A 26,843-nucleotide genomic window follows, 5' to 3' on the forward strand; every position below is an offset into this window, starting at 1 on the left:
ACTAACGTTTTTCATACTAATTGTAAGTCCATCATATATATACTGAATTGACAACTGATTTTTTTCGTTATTTACCGACAAGGAGCACATGGCAGGTGTGACTGGTCAGCAGGCGATGCTCAGTCCTCCATGGTACCTGATCCCACCTCTGATGTTTCAGGGGTCTGTGTTTACTCTGCACCTATTTTGTATTGTTTTATGGACTTTGAGATTGAATACTGTTCGTTATCTCCATATCCCCCCCCCCCTCTCTCTCTCTCATTTTGACGAATCAAACATGGTTGTCTTTAAAAGCAATCGCACGATGTTATCAAAAATAAGAAAATCTTATAAAATTTGTTTCAGTTTCATTATTAAAAAATTATACAATGTCATTAATAAGATACTAGTATTCTTATATGTACATGCAAAAGACCACCCTCCTTCATGAATAGGTATTTAGAAAAAAAAATAAAGTTTGTATATGTTTGTGTTACCTATTTTCCTAATGATTCACGCTGATATGATTTAAAAAAATTAAGTTGTTAAATTCCATTCAACTTATAACGTTTACTGTATCGATTAAATTAGTTAAAAAAAGATTACTTCCAGCCTTTTACATTAGGTTAATTTATGCCATTTTCCTTGTATCACAAACAGCCTCTATAAGACAAGAGAGATAACTCTACATTTAACGAGGCCAAATCTAGTTGGGAATTACGAAAACGGAATGATAAAAAAAATTTGATTCTTGGAAATAAATTTTATGTAGCATGCTAAGAAAATATAAGAGCGAAATTTTGTTACCTTGCCTTTATTGTAGTCAAATGATTACACTTTCAAGATATGGTCCATTTTTGTGTTTTTATTCACAATTATATGCGAAAACAAACACAAAAAAGTAATTCACAAATTAGAAAAAGTAAATGATGAAATGCTTTGGTTTTCACATAAATCATGCAATTTGCATCCTTCATTTAAAAAATGGTGAGCAAATCGGACGTAGCCTTTATTGCAGTGAAAAGGGGCATATCAAAACACAAAAGTAGGACTTATTTTATCCAACTACATTTTTTATAAGTTGCAAAAGGTTAACAAAACATCAACAAATAGTTGTAATACGTATTAGTTCCTAAAAATTAAATAATTCTTATATTTATACGACATAACTTTCTCTTTAAGCTCAATAAAAAGGAGAGTATAAACACTTCAACATGATCGAGGAGAAAGTCTAAAATCGTTTACTTTTAGTTGCAGTGGGATTTTTTTTTCCATATCCTCTCTCTCTCTCTCTCTCTCTCTCTCTCTCTCTCTCTCTCTCTCTAACAAATTTTAATAAAACGAGATAAAATAAATGAATCTGTACCAAGAAATTGTTCCTTCAAAATAAATTTGGTCTCAATGTTGTTTATCAATTAAAAAATATAATTTTCTATCATCATGTAAGTAATAAAAATGCTAGAATAAGCCAGCTTTCAACAAGCACAGTCTAGATAGTAGGTTTCGCGAAATATTTTTGCGCGTTTCGACGTCACTTTAATTGTGACGTTATTGTATTCAATTGTGACGGCAGTCCAGGGTACTGTGATGTGCCTGTTTCGACGTTGCGTAAAAATGTATTCGCAGCTCAAGTAGATTGGGCCTCGTTAATTTGGTTCAAATTTTAAATTTTGCATCAACTAAATTACAATGACGCTATCTGCTAAATATAGTCTTATCTTTTTTGACTTATTTATGCTGGTGAAAACAAAGGTTCACTTCATAAAAGATACAAACATTATTCAAAAAATAAACGACAATAAAGGGTAAAAGGTTCAGCATGTTATATAATCCAACCAGAAAATAAAATTCTATTGCAGAACTGTTAAGGTGTTTCCACCCTGACAATTTTAATGGTTCAAAGTACAAACACTGCATTTATTTTCATTCAATATGCTTTAAATTTTCCAATTGCTGCAAAAAATTCATTGTCCACCTATTATTTAAGATACGAAACATAAATAAACAGAAGTGCATGTATGTGAACATACAAAAATCTCACATTTTTTGTAAACAGTATTATGAAATATATATGTATATATAGAAGATATGCATGTTTATCATTCTTTTACTTTTAAATTCATAATTTGAATAATGTTCACAAAAAAATTGCAATTTTAGAAAATTTTCATTCAATGGAAAAATAAGAGGAAAATACTTATCATATCTGCTTGTGTTTTAAATTTGCAAAATCATTTTCATGTTTTTATTCTTTACCAATGAGTGTCTGTATTTTAAAAGAGAGGGGATATTAAGTGTCACAATGTTTAGTTTGGCTAATTGACTGGGATATCCCTGACTGCAGATAATAAGGTGTGAACTGTGAACTACATAGTATTTTATTAGAGATAACTCCACTGCAGACAAACAATCTTATAGAACAATTGATATTTCTTAAACAATGATTCAAAGACAGAGAGGAGTTGTGCTATTAGTTATACTTAAAGGTACATTGAGTTTACATGATCACCCCTAAGAGTTTGAAATAATTAAACAGGTATACTGCCAACATATTGAATATCCAAATACTTGTTAATCACAGTAAAATATTGAATTATTTCTGCAACAATCTACACGTATTAAATAAATCCAAACTGCGTGAATACATTCAAACTTTAGATGATATCATCAACATTAGTATATAATATTTAAATATGTTTCTTATTTGATATTTGAGGGTGGGCGAAAATTTATAAAGTAATCGATTATTGATCGATTATATTGTCTAAATGTAATCGATTAAAATCGATTACAGGACAAAATTGACTATCGAAAATTATCTTACCCTGGTCTACAAGAGGGTCCCAGATGTTACTAGGGATATTAGGGATAAACTGAGATCTTCTAGAGTAAGGGTTCCCTATTTAACTTTGCATCAACATTTCCCTGTACTGTTTCTTTATCTATATTGTTTATCGTCGTGAGATCTTCAACAGAGTCTGTATTTATATCTATAGGGGTAGTCATGATCTTGTTCTTATTGACCCACTATATTAGCCTACTTAGTAATTAATAATGGGTTTGAGTCAATCATCAGACATTCCGACGTCCATCACTACATTGGTATGGTAATTCACATTCATTTTGAATGTTAGGAATATAGAAAATATGTAAAACTGGGTAAGAAGAATTTCCGTCTGAGAAAGGCAGCTATGGATATAAGTTGGATAGCTACATGTAGAAATAAATCCTCGTTTTAACTTGATTTATACATACCTATATGTGTATATTTTATTTACTCAATTTACTTTATTTAATATCGTATATGCGATTTGAATGGTTTATATAATTACCGAAATGGACTGAACATTCAATTCTTACCTTCTTAAATTCTTATTTACTACATGGTTATACAAGAAGAATTTTAAAGGACGTGTGGCGCAATGGTTAGATTGTCTGCTCTAGGGTCACAAAGTAAGGAGCTGATCATGATTCATAAGTCAAGGGTTCGAATCCCACTGTGGGACATGAAGATTGGTCCTTTGGGCGAGACAGTGTAAACCGATGTTCCGTGTCGCAGTTGGTGCTGGCCTCTCTTCTCAATGCCCTGAGTGTTGATTACAGTACAAAATTTGCAGTTGTCCACCCGCAAGTGGTGGCGTCTCCATTGTATGAGTGAAAATTTCTCGAGAGGAACATTAAACAGTACACAATCAATCAATCATTTTATTCTAAAACAAATAATTAGCTATACCGCTATTATAGGTATATGTACATCTAAATATTCGAGCTTTTTGAGCTCGTAGTACTTATGAAGTTATAAAAACAAATCATTCACCCTACCGCTACTTATACGTATATGTACATCTGAAATTCAGACGAGCTTTATGTGTTTGTATTACACATAAACTCTGATACTGGATGAGATAATGATCCTAGCCGCTGTTTGAAAAATGAATAACTCAGGATACGAATAACAAAACAGCAAGTGAAAAGAATGTAAAAAAGAAATAAAAAATGACCATCTAAATACAGTAAAATACTGTCAATATTCCAAATTACCACTAAGATAAACAAATTCTCAAATGTTGCTTTTTTACCTGGTCTATCATGTATCTCTGATACAAATTCAGCATGTGAATGAACTGTTTTTACAAGGTTTGCATCATAAAGGATGTTTGAAATTCTGACTGACATGTACGAAAAATTAAAATGCCTATATGATAATAAATGTAAACACGGGAATTAAACTACAATTAACGTGGAATTAGGTATATAAGAGTTTTCGTTGTCTATCTGGAATTAAACAATATTATTTTTTACTGATAAGGTCTGCAACATAACATACAGTCCTTGCTTTATTATAAGAGCGCAAAATGTTGTTACACATAACTAACACTTTGACATTGCTGATTTTGATTTTTTTAAAAACAAAATCAGTACTCATGTTTAATTTTTGATATTTCAGAACTGATGGATTCCTACTGTTGATTCCGCATGCATAATGCTACAAGCTTTTGTATTCCAATTTAATATGTTACAAGAGAGAAAATATTCCCTGTGGAGAAGGTCGTCTCCATTCGAGAAATTCTCAAAAAGGGGCATTTAACAACAATCATGAAACTTTTCAAGGAAGATCATGTTCCCTTTAATTGCAATATTTGATCTTCGCAATTGCAGTAATTCAGATGTTTGTACCTGATAATCATTTAATTCTTATCATATAAAAGCTTTAACTTTTGCATTGATTTTGATATGAACTTAAGTTGATGAACATAAATAGAAATGGGTGTTTGATTTCAATACTTGATCAAGGATTAGGGCTCACAGCAGGGGTTGATTACACCTTCAAGGCACTTGATCCCGCCTTGAAAAGTTTTAAAGTTTTTTTAAATACGTCATCGAAGATTGGCCAAAAACACGTGTTGTTAGTGCATTGTGAACATCTGACCAGTTTTCTTTGCTATTCATTCATTGACTGGGCAATTGTACAATCCGCTGGGTGGAATTATAAAAGTATAAGGCAAACAAAGGCTTCATTTTAAAAGATATAACATTTATTATAAAGTAAATATATAATGTATTTTTAAAAATACCATAGAGTCTGACACATTCGTTTCATATTTAGTTATTCTATTGGGAAAAAAATTAATGGTACGTATTAAAAGATTGAGGGGCAATATGAAAACCATCTATCCGTCTGTATTCAATAATCCAGAAGTGAAAAGAGAATTAGATAGATAACATGATCAGTACTGGTCCCAGCTGACAAAGCAGCTAACAACATTGTCTTCGTTTGTAAGGCTCATTATATGAATTGTAATTTAGAAGAACCTGGATTTAATTCTACAAGTGGTAATCCTACTTATACTCATAGTTCCCTTTCTAAGGTTAAAATTCTTCAAAAGCATATGTCAATTTGGAATATTTTTAATATCCCAAAGAACCAAAATGAATTTAAACTACCATATTTGTATATTGGAATCCGAAACTTCATAAGAATCCTTACAAAGAAAGATACATAATACATACTAGCAAGACCAAGTAAATGTTCAACTAAGCCTCTACTTTTCTCTACTACTTTATTAACAGTAATGAAGGAGAAACTTCAAGAGTACGGTGCAGCAATATATTTAAGATATGGTGCAAATCAGATGTGGATACGTGAACATTCCAAGGAACTTTTGAAAAATTTAAAATCATAAGATTCTACCAAAATCAACAGCTTAAAAACTTACGACTTTTCAACTTTATACACAACAATTCCCCACGATAAATTAAAGTCCAGGCTTTTTGACTTACCTGGTCATTGGTCATTTGCAAAATTATTTTGTTAAAACACATTCTGATTGCACACACAAGTACTCTTACGTTGACATCAAAGAGATGCTTGAGTTTCTGATTGACAATATCTATGTTGTTTTGGTGATCAAGTCATCCAACAATCTATTGGTATTCATATTGGTACCAATTGCGTCCCGTTTTTAGCAGAGCTATTTTTGTATTCATATGAATCAGATTTTGTGCGATATCTTATGCATGAAAAGAAGAAAACACTTGCTGTGGCCTTTAACAATAATAATTTCAATTCTTATGTCGATAAATTTATCAAGGTGAGCTTGAGGAAAATGATACCACAGAGTCTGACACCCCTTTTATCTGGATATTTTACTTGAAAAAGACGTTAACGGTGATCTAACGACCAAGCTCTGTGAAAAACGTGATGATTTTAACTTTTCTATCGTCAACTTTCCATACTTATGCAGCAATATACATTCATCACTTGCATACGGAATTTATGTTTCTCAGTTGATTCGGTACGCAAGAGCGCATGCTCTACCTATGAACAATATCTAAAACGAGGAATATTATTGACAAACAAGTTAATGAAACAAGAATATCAGCAGTCTCGTTGAAATTAATCATTTTGTAAGTTCTGTGGTTGATGCAGTGACTTCCAGATACATTTTATTGTTGAGTCAAATGCTGAATGACTTGTTTCATACTAATTGTTAGTCCATAATTTATACACCGAATTGACATCGGATTTTTCTGTTATTTCCCAATCATGACGAGTGACCGGTCGGCAGGGGATGCTCACTTCTACATGGCACCTGATCCCACTTCAGATGTTCTGGAGGTCCGTGTTTGCTATATTCCTATTTTGTATTGTTATATGAAATATTAATCTTGAATACTGTTTGTTGTCTTCATATGTTACATTGAATCCACTGTAATATATTGCGCTTCTATAATATATCAAGTTACTGTGATAAATCAATGTTAATGTGTTATATTGAGTTACTGTAATGCACCGAGTTACTCTGATACATCGAGCATGTAATTTATAGAAATGTGCATGAAAGTTATTTTGAATTTATAAAACGTCGATATATACGTTGTCGATAAATATAAATCGCGAGCTTGAGGCCACAGCAAACATTTCTTATATCGTACCTAGAGAAATCTGATTAAGTTTTGCTTCTGTCGGATACAAAAGCAGGTGAGCTAAGAATGGATTGTTAATAAATTTATTTTAAGGATAGCCTATCACACCCAAATATTGGGCACTTTAAACCAACTTCTAAATCACTTTTTCGATTGAAAAAGAATGCAAATTTCCAATTAATTCTTCTAGTAAAAATAACAAAATAATGTTAATAAAAACATCTATACGGTAGAGATATTTTTATTAACATACTGTACGTGATTTGAGCTAATTTGAACTTGTTATCAAGTGATGAACTCAGTCTTTGAATAATGTTAAAGATAAACGTCTTATTTCGTCAGCACGTGAAAGTATAATGTGAAAGTAGGAAAGAAAAACTTGAAGAATAATTCAATGACTGATTTAACTTTATTCTTATTAATCAACTTATGTGTGAGAGATCTTATTTTTTCATTGCACCAGGCATATAATACATAATCCATGTATGTAAAACATGTGAACAGTTCACAAAATTATGTTTGACAGAATGTAATAGAAAAGACAAGTTTTGTTGTCTATGGAAACAAAAGCCAAGAATGTACTGGAAATTTGAATAAATAATAAATCGATTTGATGCAACCAAGTCTTAGAATAAAATTCTATTAAACGCGCGTCTTGATTGAGGTTTCCCAAATAGTTTCCGATAAAATTCATTCTGGACATGTAGACATTTCTCATTGAAAATACTATTTGATATGACTTAAGGCAAACGGTTTGAACTGACGATTGTGGTAAACCCCAAGAAACCGCCCCGATATAATCTCGCACCTGTATAAAAGAGGAAAACAGAACAAGAGAGAAGACAGAGCTTAGTGAGAAGCAGCGACTTCGTACGTAAGACATCTTTTTCAGCTCATTCCACAGGTATGTTCTTATTTATTTGTTATTTCCCCTTTTTTTCAAAATGATATTTGTTGTCTTTGGTGATTAAGTAAGTATAACAGATAACAAAATCCTAAAATATATACACTTGGTAAACTATCGAGGAGATAATCAATATCTTGCATTTTAATATGAAATTTGTTTAAGAAGCATGGAAATATCAAAATTATCTTGTCTTTTGAGATTAATAAATTCAACGTCTATTATCAAAGCTGAAATTTCTGTAAACTTTTTTAAGAAATAGTTTTGTTTCCTCTGGACCTGTTCTGCTCATAATACCATCAATAATTTCTCCAACTTCCAAAGAACTTGTCAAATCAAATCAAACAAGTTCTAATAATCAAATTGATTAAGATTGCCAATATCGATAGCATCAAAGCATGAGTTTTCAATACTTTTTCAACCGCTCTTCATGATAAGTAAAATTAAAGACAACTGCTTCAATACAAAATGAAGAATGTGATTATGTATTAAAATACTTGTATGTATAACGAAATTAAATTCATCTTTAAATCTTTCTTATTCTAAAACAAATTTATAGAATTAAGTAAAAAACTGTAATGCTGAGGCGGTCACCCATCCAAGGGTTAAACAGGCTCGCCGTTGTTTAACTTGCCTGAAATAGAGGGAGACTCTACCGCATGACCAGAAAAGCTAGCTCACTAGAGAGGCAGTATAAGTTCCCTATATACTACACTTCCCCCGCTTAGGGAAGCTTCGACCCGAAGCTTAGCATGAGTTCTCTCTGAGAGTCTGGGCCTCTTCAGTTAGGCAACCAAGGCCGTTACCGGACACGAAGTCCGTACCTGGACACAAAGTCCTAGCCTTAGAGCTCCTAGAAGCAGATCGGAACCTGAGTTCAGATACGGCAACCCCTGTTGTCCACAGACACGAAGTCTGTAAATGTACACTAAGTCTTAGCTCCAAGACTTCCTGAAGCAGGACGCCTGACACCAGAATCACTAGGCTGCCACCAATTTTGTAACGTTAAACTGTCAATTATAATTATTTTTATCTGTGTAAAACTGTTCATTATCTTTCATTTCTTTTCATTTCTAAAAGTTCGATCTATTTCATTCGTCGGATATTTAACGTCGTTGCATTTTTGAATGTTCTTATTATATTATGTGTCAAAACAGTGTTTGCTTTGTCACACACAATTCTACAAAGGCGTTTCTAACCATTAATTGAGGGATGAAGAATCCTTCATTTAGATTTTTAGTGATTTAGTAATAGTTTGAAAAAAATTATGAAAGTTATGAAGAAATCAAGCTCAACATTAAGATTATTTTTTTTTAAAATAAGGTTATTTCCCATCGTTCCTAGCTCTCATCCTTCCGCGTTGTTAGCTCTGTTTTTGTTGGAACCCCTTTTCTCAGCTCTTATTAAGTACTTTTCTTTTCAAGAGATATAATTTCTCTAAATGTATATCTGGTACATTAAAATTAGTGCAATATTTTATTTCAATATATGATCTTATATAAATATAGACCTTTGATGAGGTCGATCCATAGATATATCGACTGCACAGAAAAACAAATCGACCGAGCACGAAGTGTGAAGTTTTCTGTGAAGTCGATATATCTATGGATTGACCGAATTAAACGGCTACATTTGTTATATTATTTTTTTACAGTGATTAACAAAATCACCACTCGCTTGTCATTTTTCAACACCGAGAGACTAGAGATTTTTTAAAAAAAAATCTGTTTAATAATGTAATGTGTGTTATTTTTTGTACGATGGAATAATTTAAGGGATTAATTTCCTTTTTTAAAAGGCTAATTTGTCTAATTAAGTTTTGTATTGATTTTTGAAAAAAAACATATCTTTTATTATGTTCTAACATAAAGTAGATTCTTCTTCAAGGCATCCTATGTCTTACTAATTATTACAAAACATCTCAATTATGAATAAAGAGTTGAAGTACAATTTTTTTTTTAAAGAAAAATCAAGTAATTCTCTGTCTTAGCTTTTAAGAATTCAGCTCAAGTGTTGTTTTACAGAAAATTATTTCCATTTCGATTTTTAAGAGTATTAAGCCTACATGTATTTCATAATCTATAAATAGTAACTCAAGTCTTTATGCTGTTATATAAATGATCATGTGATCAAGTTTGAGCCAATCAGAGAGCTTGGAATATTTAAGAAAAATAATATTATTTTATATTTAAATACTTAATCACCTCCTGTCTATTCCATTGTGTTACCTATTCACTCTTTCATTGTTGGTGATTGTATTTTTCATTGGCTGAAGATTCTCGTTCATTCCACTCCATTTAACTTTTATTTCAATGTTATTAGAAAAATATATTTACACAGTTGACTTGTTTTTCAGATCCATTCTGGAAAGTTTTTTCAAAAAATTTATTCGTAAGAGACTTAATAAATAAGAAGTTATACCGATATTAAAAATCAATATATCATCTACACTATAATCCTCCAATAAAATATGCACTATAATCCTCCAATAAAATATACACTGTAATCATCAAAGTGTATTCATCAGGCTAGTTAAAGGATTCATTATGCGAATACAAGTAACAGCTTTTTAAAAAGCTTGCCTGACTAAATCAATCAATTTATCTGCATGAAGAGTGATAAACCTTTTGATCAGTAATACTTTTGTGGGTTTAAAACGTATCCTAACTTTATATTTAATTTGAGAACCTTGTGTAATTGAAATCTTGATTTTATTTAACTTGTTGAAGAATCATCTCTACACTGCATACTAAAGAGTTGTTATTCGGGGATGGGGGGGGGGTGTCTGCTAGTGGATTAATCAGCCCTTGGATCTAAATTTCAAGCTCCATTGTAACACCTACTTACATGTACATTATAAAATCTGTTATCAAATCATGCATTGTAAACATCTTAAAAGATGGACATAATTAAATACACATTATGTTGGAGTGTACTTTCTCCTCTGAAGTAAACAGTATTAGTAATGTGTGTTCATTATTATTTTTTTTTTTTTTTGCTTTAAAAGGAGGGGGGGGGTAGTGACACTATCATATATTTAGAATGAAATAAGTAAATTCAATACTTAGACCATTGTGGAAAGAAAAATCCAAGATTTTTCACTGCTTTCTTATTTACTGTTTGTATCTCAACAGAGACATATGACTTGATCTGCGTTGTTTATTATTATTGGACTAGTCCATTTATGGAATAAACCAACGTACCATGGGATTGGGAAACAAATTAGAAAAATCATTTCTTTAGTGTTGCATGTCCATATACTGATGTATACGACATGTTGTTTAAAGAATGATATAAAACTTGTAGATAGAATTTCTGAGGCATTAGAATGAGGTTTTTATGGCACACCCATTCATACAATGGAACAATAAAAAAAAATAGGCGCGAATTCGAGATAGCTTACTAGTGGCATTTGGCGCGAAAAGAGCTATTCACCCCTTTCGTAGAATATAAATGGACTGATCCAGTAGTATAGAAATGCAGAAAACAGTATACACGGATATGTTGAAACGGCGAATCACATGGAATAATCTGTTCCATGCAAAAAGAGTAAAGGAAGTAAACACTGCAGTATTTGCATCAGTAATATCATTCTGTTTTCTGAAAACTGTTTCTTTTAAAATGCAGGTAAAGGATTCCAATGCAAGTCAGCTTGCACAAAATCTAGCTTTTTAAATATGAATGCACACTTTCGGATCTTGGAAATATCAATCCTTATACAGCCTGACGCCGTGACGTCAGGCAATAATAATTCGTTGATGAGAGTACATCGGTAAAAAAATCATCTTAAAATACCTTGTTACTTGTAGTTATCAGAATTTCTTTAAAATAAACAAGACAAAAAAACCAACGTAGCATTTTATTCTTACCTTTATTAATGACATTGCCATAAATGCATAAATGCACTTATTTCGAAAATTCTGTATAGTAAATTATTTTTGGAAGATAATGGTTTATCTTGTTTTTGTATAATATTTTTTTTTTAAAAAAACATTGCATTGCATAATTAAAATAATTTGCTGAATATGAAAAATATAGGATAACTAGCAATTATCAGTTTCAAGGTTAATTAATTTTGAATAATGCAGATTGGAGGAAATCCATCAAAGATGGGTCTAGGTAACATTGACCAGTAACTTACCCTTACAGATCAGTGATACATGCTGTTAGCTTCTTTAAAACATGATTGAACTAAGGAAAATTCCGAAGACGATTCATTTTTAAAATTGCTTAACCATTAGTATGAAAGTGAGACAATTCTTACTTGTTACTTTGCAGCACTGTTTACAGACGCTGGTATATCAAAGCATAAAGTCTTTTAAAAACTTTTATCTACAATGTAGCTTATTTCATGCTTTCATTAAAACTATTTATCTTTGGCTATTCAAGATCTTTAATTTGTCTTCACACTAGTATAAGACTTAGTAATCCTTTCATTGAAATGAACTTTCCGAGGAAAAAACTTTTTTTTCTTGTAGCCAATCTTCCAATGGTGTGCAATTACAATATCAATTCGAACCAAAAAATGCAACGGGAATCAATTTACAAGGGATTGCCAAAGTACCATTTCATACTTTTATATTATTACTAAGGAAAACTTTATCATGAAAGATAAATTTCGTTCATAGTTTTGTCTTTTTTTTAGGAATGGCCTTCATTAGAATCAGAAGAATAAGACACATGGACCTTTTTGTCTGGATGGTCTTAATGTCTACCATAATTGTCACCAATAAAGTAAATTTATCGAACATGATGGCAACAGATCATTTCTTACCTCCTCTCTTAACTATCGAGGAGAACAACTACACCAATAACACTGTACATAAAAACCAAGACACCGATATTACGGTTACGGAACAACAAGACAAAACTACCACTGTCGAGGAAAGTCATGCCATCAACATTACAACTGAAGAAAATCCAACTGTAGATGAAAATAAAGAAACAAGTGAATCTGTGGAGAGAAATCAACACTCCAATACAACTGCAGCAGAGGAAGGCCCCCAGTTGTTGATAAATACGAGCTGGCAGGAATCGAACACTGATGAGTTAGATATGTTGACTGTTGGTAACAATGACACTTTTGGAGGACCACGTGTTTTTAATTGCTCTCTGGTTAAGCATTTAAACTTAATCTTTACAGTGGGTAAAAAAATGCCTGTATATGTCGAAGTCATTGCTGTTGTTATTGCTGTACTTGGGATAATCGGAAACATAGCAACAGTTATCACAATTATTGTGAATATGAAGCTCCGAAAACCTTATTTCCTTGCTTTGTTAAGCCTTGCAATTGCAGATTTGTTTGCACTGATCCAAAGCAGTGTTATTCTTTTTTATGAATTTGAAGTATTCATGTATCTGCAATGTTTGAAGCCAACATTTATTATTAACATAGCTATCATGATTTCTGTAGAAATGAACGCTATATTGAACATCCTTCTCATTGCTGTCGCAAAGTTCCTACTTCTTGTCTATCCAATTAAAAGTAAGACGTGTCTAACTAACCAGCTAGTCATTCTGATGTGTCCAGCAATGATGGTTGCAAGTGTTTGCTATGGCTTTGCCTCCTCTTTTGGGATGATGCTATTGCCTTTAGATGCAGAGCGCATTCTTACGCAGATTCCTGTACAAGTTATTAGCACTGTTTTGCCCTGTTTGTTCATCATTGTGATGCACATCATCAAAGTTGTCAAAATGAGAAAGTCTAAAGCTCTCCAGAAGGAAGTGAAAACAATGAATTCTGTTCTGGTTTGTATTATTTCTATTTTCCTTGTCTTTAACATTCTGAAAATAATCAATCCTTTGGTAAACACCTTCACAAGGAACATATTGATCTCGCAGATATTGCACATCACCATAACCATTGCTGCACTATTCAATCATGCTGCAAATCCTTTTATCTACCTAGCATTTACTCCTCTCGTTCAAGTACCACTGCAAAGATTTCTCGAAAGATTTAGAACTAGCAAGTAGCGATTATCTTGTACACATGTTTCTGCTTCTAAAGGAAAAAAAGCCAACACCAACAATGAAATTTTCGAGAGAGATTCTCATTTCTTCTTTGTAAGTCTGAGAGTCTTTCGGTCTTTTGCTCTATCACTGTCTTTCTGTTTGTCTGTTAGTTTGCAGGAAGTTTCAAATCGTTTTCAGTTTCTTAATTGTATCGAATGATCTAGTAGCTCCTCATTTAATTTTACATCAATTGAGAGTTTATACAAGGGCTGTTCAATAAATAATGTCCTCGGTGCTCAGAAAGAAGCAAACGATGCTTTTTAATGATTTAGTCTCCATGATTTTACTTACTAATATCTTTTAATTCAAACACATGTCTGTAACATTTTTTATCCAATATCTGATTGTTTGTAGAACTCATTTTTTGGTATGACCCTTGGTATACTGGAAAATGGCAGATTCAATGATTTCCTGGACTTGTTTTTTCCTTCAAAAAGGTGTTTTTTCAAGTTTGGAAATAGAAACAAGTCAAAAGGTCAAAGATCTGGCAAATATTGTTAATGTGAAAAAACATTAACTTTCTGTTTATCCCGAAAACCGTTTTACTCTTCAGGGCATGCGGGTTTGAACGCTGTCATGAAGAAATTCAATGTAGTGAATTCCTGATTCTGGGTCCTTCCTCTAATAAACCTTTCGATCTTTTTGCAAAAAAATTGCTTTCCAGACTCCTACAGATATTAAACTGTCTCCCCGAATACGAATTTGAACAACAATACCACTAATATTTAAGAAATTGCATATAAGTCTTTGTGCTCTTGCATACCTTTGCTTTTGTCAGACCTTCGCCGTTTTTATCAAGTACATTGTATGGTAAATTTTGTTTTGATGATTTTAAGCAATAGATTCATGTTACAATATCTGTTTGAATATAAAACAAACGTGGATAATAACAATTACTGATATTTTAAAATAATTGTTAAGACTTTCGTACACGCTGTCTTTTTTACTCATTTTTCAAAATATAGGGTGACCTTTGAGTACCAAGCTTTTTTACTGTCAAACGTTTCTTTAAAAAGGTGTAAACTACTCCCGATATGATGTCTACCAAATTTGCTATGTGTCTTAAAGTCAATCATACATCATCAAATATTATTTGTTGAAATTTGACAAACAATACATAAGTTGTTATAATTTTTGTTGGCAAGCAGGGTACCCATTTTTGATGTCCATTATATAATTTTTTGTCATTGAAATCCACCTGCTCATTTGTCTATAAAACAGGCATTGGTTGCTGTAAATGACACATATTTCAGTGAATATTTCTTTGGGATTCTTAACAAGTTTTACAGCAGCTTTAATGTTGCTTTCATTTTCACTCAGTTTACTGATTCTTTACCATTCATTTATAATGCAGTATCTATAATAGCCTTTGTTTCCCAGCTTCTCACGATGAAACTATGTGATGAAAAGTGGTCACATAAACTGTTATAAATTCAGTAAGGATTCAATAATGAGAGAAAGTCAAGTTTATTATCATATGATATCTGTATTGTATGTCATACAGTTCAGGACATTATTTATTGAACAGCCCTCGTACTTAGTGTTCTTACTTTTTTTTCATGTGTTACTATAGCTAACAAAGCTAAATGTACAAAGATATTGCTATCTTTTTCTATATTTCAGAGATACACTGTATATTAGTTCATTACAGTAAAAAAAAGGGTTGCATTTAGTAGATACATACACCCCGCGGTAAAATTCGAGTTGAGTTTACCGCTGCGTTGGATTGATATCCTCTCGGATTGTGTGATCGAATAAATGTTTTTTCCGTGTTTAAAGATTATATGTTGTGAATTTGTAGTGTTTTATTTATAACATGCAAAGTAAACAAATTGATGCTAAAATAGAATTAATTTTCTTTTTTTGTTTCAAACCATATATATGAATATGTATTTATTGATTTTTTGAGAAAAACATTTTTTGGCACTAGTATCAATGTTGTCATTTGGTTGACGGAGATGTTTTTGTGAATACTTCAATTACTTCTTTTGTAAGTGAATACGCTTTTTTAAATGTTGCAATGTTCTAAGAAACCCATTACATTTTATAAATTTTACAGCATCTAGTAGCCAGATTTCTTTATCATTCTTCAGCATTTTTATAACAAGTGCTCACGTTTAATTATGTAATTTTTATGTAATTTTCTGTGGGAAAGTTGATTTGAACTTTTGAAAATAAATTCAATGTACATAAAATATTATTTCTACTTCTACCGTTGATTTTTAGTTTTTCTTTAGAGGGAACAGTGCCCAGTTAGAAGAACCAGTATGAAAACTGAAAAAGACTACAATACTGAAAAATAAATTAATATTGATTAAAAAATCTATGTTACTTTCAAGAACCTATTTAAGTCAAGATTGAAGCTTAGGATTGGCTGTATATTTGTAATCGAGCAGTTAAGGAAAATGATGAATCAGATGATGGTATCCATTTTATTTATTGAAGCATAAGAAAAAGACATTGACATATAACAAATATAAAGAATACATCAGATAAAAATACAGTTTGAATTTCATGAACATTGACAATCATATACCGTTTATTCAGCATACATATGTAGGACTCCAAAGTGCGATGGGACTCCAAAGTACGATGGTCACGCCAAAGTCCGATGGTCTGCACCAAACCCCGATGGTTTGACACGCCAAAGTCCGATGGCGCTGAAAAACAACGTCTATGACGTCATAGTACTACTGCGCAAAAATGCGATGCCACGTCATGCAAAAAAATAAATACAAAATATCATAAATACAAAGACTAACCCTCGTCTTTTGGATGTAGGTGCGAAACTAAGACTTATCAGTCGAACAATGAGTATCAACTCTAACCTAAATATCATAGTTGGGTGCAGGACTAATCTAAATCAGTCCAATAGTGTGCGAGGATTTACCCTAAAATCTCTCGGGTGGGTTCGAAGAAACACCTTAGTGTTCAAGGACTAACCCTTATCATTCGAATGGTGTACGAGGACTAACCCTAATACCTCTGGTGGGTGAAAACAATAAGCAATATCAGTAAAAACGTATGTGAGACGATTACTTAATCAATGGATTTTGAATGCAGAAAAAAGTCATGACGTCGGACTATACGTCATAAACGTTAATTGTTCCTCCGCACCATCGGACTTTGGCGTATCAAACCATCGCACTTTAGCGTCGCGCGTCTCATAGGAAACGAGCCATCGGACTTTGTCGTGACCATCGGACTTTGGGGTCCGTAAAGACAACGAGCCATCGGGGTTTGGCGCAGACCATCGGAGTTTGGCGAGACCATCGGACTTTGGCGTCACCATCTGACTTTGGAGTCTTACACATATATAAGAAAGAAACATGTTCTGTAGCAAAATAGAATTTGAACTTACAGACAAATATATGAATTTACTCAGACAACTTTAACTGCAAAAATACGACAAAGTATAAACTTCGCAATTAAAATAATATTTCATACCCAAATCTTTAATAGTAAAGTAACAAATAATTAAATATGAGAGTTACATACCACAAGATGCATCTGATATCAGCTGGATAGATTATTTCTTCTTTAAATGTAATACTGCCCGATTTTGCTCAATTTGAATGGTTACTTATACTCAAGGTAAATTAAATATATAGGATTATATCAAATGAACCAGTAAAATTGAAGATTTATATTTAATATTTAAGATTACTTTAGATGAAACAAAAAATAGAATGATCCCAAAACGAATAAATGCGTAAGAGATAAATCAATATAGTAAATTTGGTCTACCACATATTGTTTAACATCCCATTCGAGAATTTTTCACTCATATAAAGATGTCACTTTAAATGACGGACTGTAAATTTAGACCTATACTCGGCACTCATGACCATTTAGAAGTGATTGTTCTTTATCGTGCCAACGGCTACCGTGACGCAAGACATACGTTTTTAAGGTTATATCCGAATGTAGCTGCAGATCTGTAGCTCTCCGAAAAAAAATTATTGTTAGACCGGAGAGCTACAGAGCCACCCATTGAAAAAACTGTATATTTATTGCGCACAAAAAAATGCGCTCGGTTCTCGATTTATTTGTCCATGTATTTAAAATTGTAATCACAAAATATTACTAACCGTGTGTTCCTAACATATTCTTTGACTCTTTCCACAACAAAACATTCCTCATAATTGTTGTTAATAGTCCTCCTGGCCCTGATATTGCAATCATCGAACATTTCGCTTATTTATACTGCCATTTTGGTTTCAAAGATAATTCGGTCCAATATGCTTCGTTCAAATGTCAACTACGAGAGAACTTGATAGAGGAAAGAGGAAATTTTGAAATCTTCCATTTTTTGCAATTGAGGTAATAATTTGGAAGAATTAATCAAGAATCGAGCGCACTTTTTTGTGCGCAATAAATATACAGTTTTTTCAATGGTTGGCACTGTAGCTCTCCGGTCTATCAGTATTTTTTTTCTTCGGAGAGCTACAGATCTGCAGCTAATCCGAATGATCCGTAACTTTCACTTCTAATGTCGAGCGCTTGGCGAAAGAAAAGTCACTACTTATGTTTACGTCTTAGGATCTTAGTAATTGCGGTGGTTATTTTGATGCGAGTAATATATTAATCATTTTTAAATATTTTCGGATCCTTGTTTTCGTGTTCCCTGAAACTCACTCATATATTTTTTTTTTTTCAAAAAGTCTTAATATTTTTTGTGAAATTCAAAATCACCCATTTGTTTCTAAAAAGTCAGCAACATCAAAATGTTCGAATTTGCTATACTGTATACAGCACTTTCTGCACGAAATATTAATAACTAGACACTTGATATTATCGACATCTGCTTCATTAAAATAAACGTCAGATATTTTCGTATCTTTGATTTTGATCATCGGTAAAATTATGCCGTAAAAGAGAACACTTGAACGCAAAAATATAATGGACGAAATAAATGAAGAATTTTTGTATCTTGTAAATACCAACAAAATATTTTTAAGCTCAAAAGTCAATCAAACAATACAAAAATTTTGGAGCAGAACAAACTCGGACCTTAAAATATCAGAGGTGGGATCAGGTGCCATTGAAAAGTGAGTATCAACATGATCGGAAAATAACAGAATAATCCGTTGACAAGTTGATGTGTAATTAATTTATGTCCAAGTCATTGTATCGTTGGTAAAACTAACAAAATGAGGAGTGTGTTTACGAGAATACTGGAATTCCTCATTAGCAACATTAAAAAAAATGAAAAAAGATATGAGTTAAACTATTTTAAACGGATTGAAAAAAGATCTAGGTTCTATCTATGCAAAAAAATATCCTGAACCTATATCAGTTGATTGACTATTACCCTCTGTCCACATTTCCTATGTTTCACGCACCTTCTTATTGCAGGAAACAATGCAGCACATTTTCATGTAGGAGGGGGTCTACTGAACATATATGGCATATTTTTTCCATGTTTTGAATTCTTATTCTAGTCTGGTTGATCCCCCTTTTTCTACGTATGTCAGATCTTTCATCATGTAATTAAAATATTTTGTATCAGAGGTTGTGTTCTATATGTAATATGAAAAAACTTCGATTGTTGGCTTTTTTTGAAAATGGATACATGTCCATCAAGTTCCTAAGTAATAAATACTGCATCTTCAATCAAATCTAAGCAGTTTCGATTTTTAACATACACGTATTCACAGAAACAAATGAGGCCCAAAGTAGCTTTGCTCTTTAGAATCTCTAACAAGGGACGAAATATAATGCTTGTTAATTTCCTTTTTGGTAGAATTACGCCATGCTAATTATAACTTATTGATAACGGAGATAAATGACGTAAGATTATAAATAGAAATCAAAACAATATGTCAAATGACTGACAATTTAACTTTAAAAGAAGAGGATTAATGAAATATATGGAGATAACAAATAGTATCTAATTACACCAAAACTAATACATTAAGCGCACAAATAACCAAATAGACTGAATCAAAGTTTTATAAAAGACATGTTTCTTTTCCATTTCAAGTAATCATTTATTCATATTTTCTTTAAAAACTGTCAAAAAGGAATAATGTTGAATCAAAGTACGTATTGTTCGTATTGTTCATGGTATGGCTTAACCTTTTTTGAGTCGTCAAGTATACTTTTATTACAAACGCCTGATATACTTTGCATCTCCCCTTAAAGAATTTTATCGCGTGTACCCTTTGGCAAAAAGCTTAAAAGAAACGTTAAACGTGTTTCCTGGAAAAGAAGTCCAAATACGCGTGTCCAGGATATTGTTCGTTTACATCACAATGCCGTTGCAAATAAGCGAATAGCGAAACGAATGAATTGTTGAAGAAAAAAAAGTTTTCAGGGCTTTGTCATCGCCTATATTCCCTTGATCTTATCCAAGATGAAATATTTTTATTCCAAAGAAGCATTTAAGCATTTAAAGGAGGATCGTACAATATTTCCAGATCATGACAAGGTGTGACCGGTCGGCAGAGAATGTTTACCTCTCCATGGCACCTTATCCCACCTTTGATGTTTTGGTAGTCCGTGTTTGTTCTGCTCGTATTTTGTATTGTTTTATTGACTTATATTTACATTCAGTGTAATTTTCTTTATGAAATCCATTAGAAATCCATGACGTTCAAATCTCTTTAACACACGCGAAACCTTGTCACTGCGCTTTAGAATACACAGTAGATATTATATGCATTTTCAATACTTTACGAACACCAAAATATACATTGTTTGATACAATTTAATTAAAAAAAATTAACCCTGTTGAATTAAGGTAAAAATACAACAAATGTGCATTTAAAATTAATTTGTCATTTTTTATCCTCGCAATATTTGTTTGCGTTATTTAACTTTACGACGTCACAAACGTCACAAACGGCTCTCACGTCTATAAAGCACACCAGTTTTGATGGGCGCTAAATTCACATAAAAGATTACCGAAATAAACAATTATGAAGAGGAAAAATTAAAGAATATAACCATTTCCCATGAAATAACGCGCGTTATTCAATTTGTCGACACGGCCAGGAGTGTTATAGGAGAGAAGACATCCCAAGATATGAATTCAATGCTTAATTGATTTTGAATATTGCTCGTTATCTCCCTATGTTTCACAATATCTGATGTTACAAGCAATTAAGATTTTATATTTATCAGTGTTTTTTGTGCATCCCTAGGGTTGAGTATGTTTTAGTGTTCTGGATATGTATTTATTACTTCTATTACTTTTAGATAATTTTTTGCATTATTTATTATTTTCACCATGTTAAGGACATCAACATCAATGTAAATCGTAAGCGTTTACAGGATACAAAAATCACGAATGAGCATCAGGAACCAAAAAAAAAAACTGATTTACTGCAATTGCGAATCGAAGGTCAAATAGAACATGAGCTTCTCTGACACGTTTCAGGAAATAATTCAGATAAATGGGAAATAATAAAATCGATAATTAGAATTTATGTTCAATAATTTTTCAAAATATTCAGAGTTCTGATCCAAATGAACATAATTGGATTAAAATAATCCCAGTATAAAAAAAATTCATATAAAAATTCAACACTGTATGACCATATGTTTTCTCATTTTATTGATATGTTTTTAATAAAAGATGTGATGTCAAAAATGAAAGCGCATCAGCTACTTGATCTTAAAGATTTAGAGAATAGGCATAAGAATTCAAATAAAATATTGGAGACGGAATTAAAAATAATCTGTGTTCCTAGATAATAGTACTGTAATTCTGTATATGAACAAAAATTGGCTTATTCAAATTTAAGCGCAATCACTGGGCATTGAATAATTGGCATATTCATGAAATAGCGTTACACACTACGGCGCCGTATACTGTGTTTATTGGTACGGTCACATCCGTCATGTCACCCTTGTCATGATCGGAAAATAACGTAAAAATCCGTCGTCAATTTAGTGTGTAAATAATGGACTAATAATTAGTATAAAAAAAAATTTCAGTCAGCTTTTGACTCAATGATATATAAATTGTATTTGCTGACAAGGTCATTGTATCAACCATAGAACTTACCAAATGATGAGTTGAAACGAGACTGCTGATATTCTAGTTTCATCAACTTAACTTGTTTGTCAGTAATTTCCCTTGTTTAAGAAATTTTACATAATATGTAGAGCATGCTCTTGAGAACATATATGTATAAAATCAATTGAGAGATATAAACCCCGTACGCATCCCAACAATTAGTTTGAAAACGTGTTCTTTATAATCTGCATTGGGAATGAAGAACCCCAGCATTTTTAACCTCAGAGTACCGATATTAAACCCCTTTCTTTACTCATCGAAAAATATTTAAAACTTTAAAGGTGAAGCTTCAGTATACTACTGTGAAAAAAGGTATTCTAGAAATTTTTTAACCATCAATCAAACTAAAGAACTACGTATAAAGAACTTTTAGAAAATGTGAAATAACGAAATTTCACTCAAACTAATAGAATGAAAACATATGACTTTTCACAATTTATACATTTATTATTCGATCATGTTTATTTTGTGATCAATAATAATAACTAATAAATGTATAAAAAAAAAAAGAAAAAGGAACGGTAACCAATATTACAAAATGAATAGTTCACGTTCATCTCTACTGATATTCATAAAATTACACGGGATCCACACGAGACTACCATTCGAATACAAATTAACCACTCAGACCCAATGTTCAAGGTAATATTTTTCGACCATGCAGGTCCCCTTAACATTTTGCAATCTTTTTCTCTTATACCATCTTTTCAAAAAAAAAAAAAAATACAATGCAACAACAACAAAACAATATGAGAGTGACTCCGCCATGATTAGCGACCACTATGGAGTAGACAGGAGAGTGAAAATGTATTAAGGAACATGGACACAGTTTCAGCTAAAAAAAAAATTTAAAAAATGATTTACATTTTTTATTTTTTTTATTTTTTTGGGGGGGGGGGGTTATGAATAATTCACTATAAGGCATTTCTAAGGATTATCATTAAAAAAAATTCCAGTTGTCGATATACAAGACAGATTTAGAGCTCCAAACCTTTTGTAATGTAAACAAGGCAGTGTCATGTTTTTGTTTACATAGGTTAAACATACTTTTACCTATATATTTTCGTTGAAAGCAGATTTTTTCAATAAAAATTTAAATGCTGAATACAACTAAACAGGTTCTAATTACGGTTTTATTACATGTATAAATGCGATATTTTCCATATGTAACGAAACATATGGGGGTAACAAACAGTATTCAAGATCACAAGTCCATAAAACAATACAAAACAGGAGCAGAACAAACACGGACCTCCAAAACATCAGAGGTGGGATCAGGTGCAATGGAGGAGTCAGCATCAACAAAAGCAATTTAGGCACGAGCTTTGTTAACATTTTGAAGAATTATAAGTTCTGTATCTCCTTTGTAAATCCTTTGTAAATTAACAAATAATATTTAAAATTTTGCTGATTATTAGAACTTCCCTAGTTACGAATTGTAAAGATAAAAATCGGCTTTAAAAAATCAGTCGAAACTGTGTCCATGTAAAGTTATAATAGTACACAATATAACCAGCACTACAAACTAGGAAATAAAAAGCTACATTACTCTCTAGGAAGTTCAGGATTGTAATTTCTGCAAACCCTCCTTATTAATCGACACAATTTTTGTCGTTTAAATCAAACTTTGATGAAACTTTGAATGAATGTTTTTTTTTTAATATATGAGGTTAAACTTATTCATTTTTTCACACGTTATCCTGACTAAATTGGTTATTTTCATCTGCCCTTAAGGCAATTTATGATAATGGAAGGACTAGAGGGACTGGCACACTGAATTTTGACTCCGACTAGCAAGTCCAAGGACAGTATACTTGACTCCTTATCCTACAAGTAAAAAATTCCGGTGCAGCGAAAAGTTATATCTTTATAATTGCTTCTTTTTGACCATATTACCTAATATATAATTAATGTTTTTACAAAAAGTCTAATCTATTCTAGAAGTCTTGCTTGAAATTGTTTAATCAACTGCAATTTGCCTCTTAAGGAGCAGTTAACCGTATAAAAAATAATTATTATAACTGCGTCGCAATATATGAGTCCTATATAAGAGACTGTTTATAGTTTATACCAAATAGACGTCTGACTGAATTCGACAGAATAAAATATTAGACATGAGTCCTCTCTATGTTTTATTGGGTTTCTTTGTCCTCGGAACATCTGGGACTATGTGTGAGGACAGAAACTCCTGTTCCAATTCACTGTACCAGTTTGAAAACTGTTTGAAAACACACGATACAGCAGTTGGAAACAGAATTGATACTTTGGAAGCGGAGGTGGAAAAACTAAAAGAAGGTATGTTTTCTTGAATATCAAAATTAGCAAACTTTTAAATAGCAAAATTAAATTGAAACTTAATAATTTGCAAAGATCACTGTTTATAATTTACAATATTCTCATTTCAGTAGTAATCTTCTGCATATGAGTGTTTTGTTTTTATCTACTTACTAGATGGATTCGCAATTAAAAAGATATTTTTATTTTGCTTTAAAACAGACTTTTCATATCATTTCAATTTTGAAACCTCTTTCTCACTTAACAAGAAAGTAGAATACCAAAAGCAACTCATAAAATGATAAACGCAAAAAGATTTTAAATCAAAATAGATTCTGATGCGTCAGCGTTGGCCATATGGTACAAACCTCGCACCGAGATCGGAAGATCAGGGGTTGGATCCGCGGTCGCAACTGACCTAAGTTGATAAAAACAGGTCGCATGTTAAGCCAGGTAATGACACAATAAATAAAGATCCCTCACTGTGCAATGGTCCTGAGTGTTTAGCAGTGGTCAAGACTTTTGTCATTATGGTGACGTTTCTATATTAGCGAAAAATTCGCGCTCGGGACGTAAAACATTATACAGTCACTCAGTCAATCAAAACTCTGTTGCATGCATTGTATGTGACAAAAATATTGAAAGTTCTGTATTTTGGTAGAGAATCATTAGTTAAAGATTAGAAATCTCTCTTTATTCTTTTGGAAATTTGATCATGTTTTCTCTTTAAACATTAAAAAAAAACAATGGTGAACGTTTTATAAAGTCATGTCATTTTTTATTTATAATTTTTTTGACCAGTAGCAAACTTTGTGTTTTAGGTCTGTGTTTTTCACTGCTTCTGATTTATATTGTTTTTAGGACTTTCGAGCTTGAATACTATTCGCTCTCTCATATATTTCATTGATTATGTTACTGATTTTCTTCTTTTCAATAGCTGCCACGCCTCTGGTCTCATTTTTTGCCGAACTTAAAGCCGATGTCCAGGTGGTCACGGGATCATTGAACTTTGACCATATGTTGCTTAACGAGGGTCATGCTTACAACTGCTCAACTGGTGTGTTTACCTCCCCCGTGCACGGCGTCTACTCCTTCATGCTCACCATAGGAATGCCCACCCCGGAATCAGCCACCGATTACCTTCGACTGCGTATAATGAAGAACAAAGAAGTTGTTGGTTACTTGTTCATCGAGTGGGAGGGCATGTGGCTCAAGAGGTCAGAGGTCACCATTGTGGAGCTTCAGGCAGGAGACCAAGTTTACGTCCAGATTGATACTGCTCCGGTAGGATTCACAGCAATAGCAGGAACTTCCCATCATTCTCACTTCTCCGGATTCTTAATCGGCAAGAGCAGCTGTGATTAAATCTCTTGATTGCTCACTTAGGCACCAAACCTGGATTATGGCAACCGTAACGTCTGTGGAAAAAACTACAAGATAGACTTATAGATTCAATCACTGAAATTTCCATTTTCTTATTAAACACTCTTGATATTAATTGCTTGTTAATTTTCCTTTCAAAATTGACACTATATTGCGCTAAAAATAGGACAACAGTTGTCATGAAAAAAAAAAAATAATACAGTTTTTCCCTTAGGATATCTAAATTTATTCCTGTCATTCAAATTGTAAAAATGTGTTTGACAAGGGCGAAAAAATGATATATCTGTGGAAAATTTAAATATCTTCATTAATTTGAGTAAATATAGGTACTGAATATATGCTGAATACAGGTTTGCATTTTGAGCATTTGCAGTTTGAGGCCCGTCTGATATTTTTTTTATACAGAATTTTATGAGACATTGCTTATGAGACGTACTTTAAACATTGCTTTTTAATTTACTTGGGACAGTCCGATATTAGAACAAAAGACAAAAGTCAACAGATTGTTGAAAGACCTGGTCTCCAAAAACTACATGCTGTAGATTTTTTCAATCAAAAACTCTTAACATCTTTTTAATGCAAATGACCAATGGCAAGATAAGTTACTTTACCAGTACGATTAGGATTTTTATTGAAAAAGCAGTTTTTTCTGTCAAAAAGTCTTGACTTCAATTTATCGTGAGGAACGGTTGTGTATAGAGTTAAGAAGTCGTAATTTGTTATGTTATTGATTTTGGTAAAAATTTGGGATTTCAAAATTTCCAAAAGTTCCATGGAGTTATAAAGTACCAAAATCTTATTTACATCACTTCTCGAATATCTTGTTGCACAATACTCCTGAAGTTTCCAACTAGTGCTGTTAATATTTTCGTGAGGAAATAAAGCTTGGTTGTTGAATTGCACTTGACGTTTTTTTTTTAATTAAAATATACAAATATAAAACAGATGTGTCAGTCTTGGTTTCTTTTATTTCAAGCTCATTGGGTTTGGTTATAGGGAGTCGACATATGAATGAAAGTAATTATTAGTAATTGACGATAATACGTCTCGATATATCGAAATGTTGGATTGAAGGCTACAGCAAGTAGGTTCTTCTTCTCACGAAAAAGTTTTAAAATAATATGCTTCTTAAGAATACAAAAAGAAATCTGATAATAATGGGATGAAATTGGTACCCATACGGATTCCAACAGATTGTTTGAAGACCTGATCTCTAAAACTTAAAAATAGATATCGTCAATCAAAAACTCGAGTATCTTTTTTATTATCAACTTCAGAGTACTTTTGTGTACAATCAGAATGTTTTTAACAAAATAATTCGCCAATGACCAATATAAC

The 26,843-nt window shown here is 32.2% G+C and overlaps 1 protein-coding gene across 1 annotated transcript; it reads left to right on the forward strand.

The window, feature by feature from the left end:
• The first annotated feature begins 23,897 nt into the window (after positions 1 to 23,897).
• On the forward strand, positions 23,898 to 25,620 carry LOC134279324 (complement C1q-like protein 4). Its single transcript, XM_062761695.1, has 2 exons — positions 23,898 to 24,143; positions 25,060 to 25,620. Exons 1-2 carry the CDS (start codon positions 23,963 to 23,965, stop codon positions 25,485 to 25,487), a joined length of 609 nt encoding a protein of 202 aa, XP_062617679.1. The 5' UTR covers positions 23,898 to 23,962; the 3' UTR covers positions 25,488 to 25,620.
• Positions 25,621 to 26,843: the final 1,223 nt, after the last annotated feature.

Source organism: Saccostrea cucullata, unplaced genomic scaffold (genome assembly GCF_032062105.1).
Source record: "Saccostrea cucullata isolate Sc308-1 unplaced genomic scaffold, CSIRO_AGI_Scuc_v1 ctg439, whole genome shotgun sequence".
NCBI classification, from domain to species: Eukaryota; Metazoa; Mollusca; class Bivalvia; order Ostreida; family Ostreidae; genus Saccostrea; species Saccostrea cuccullata.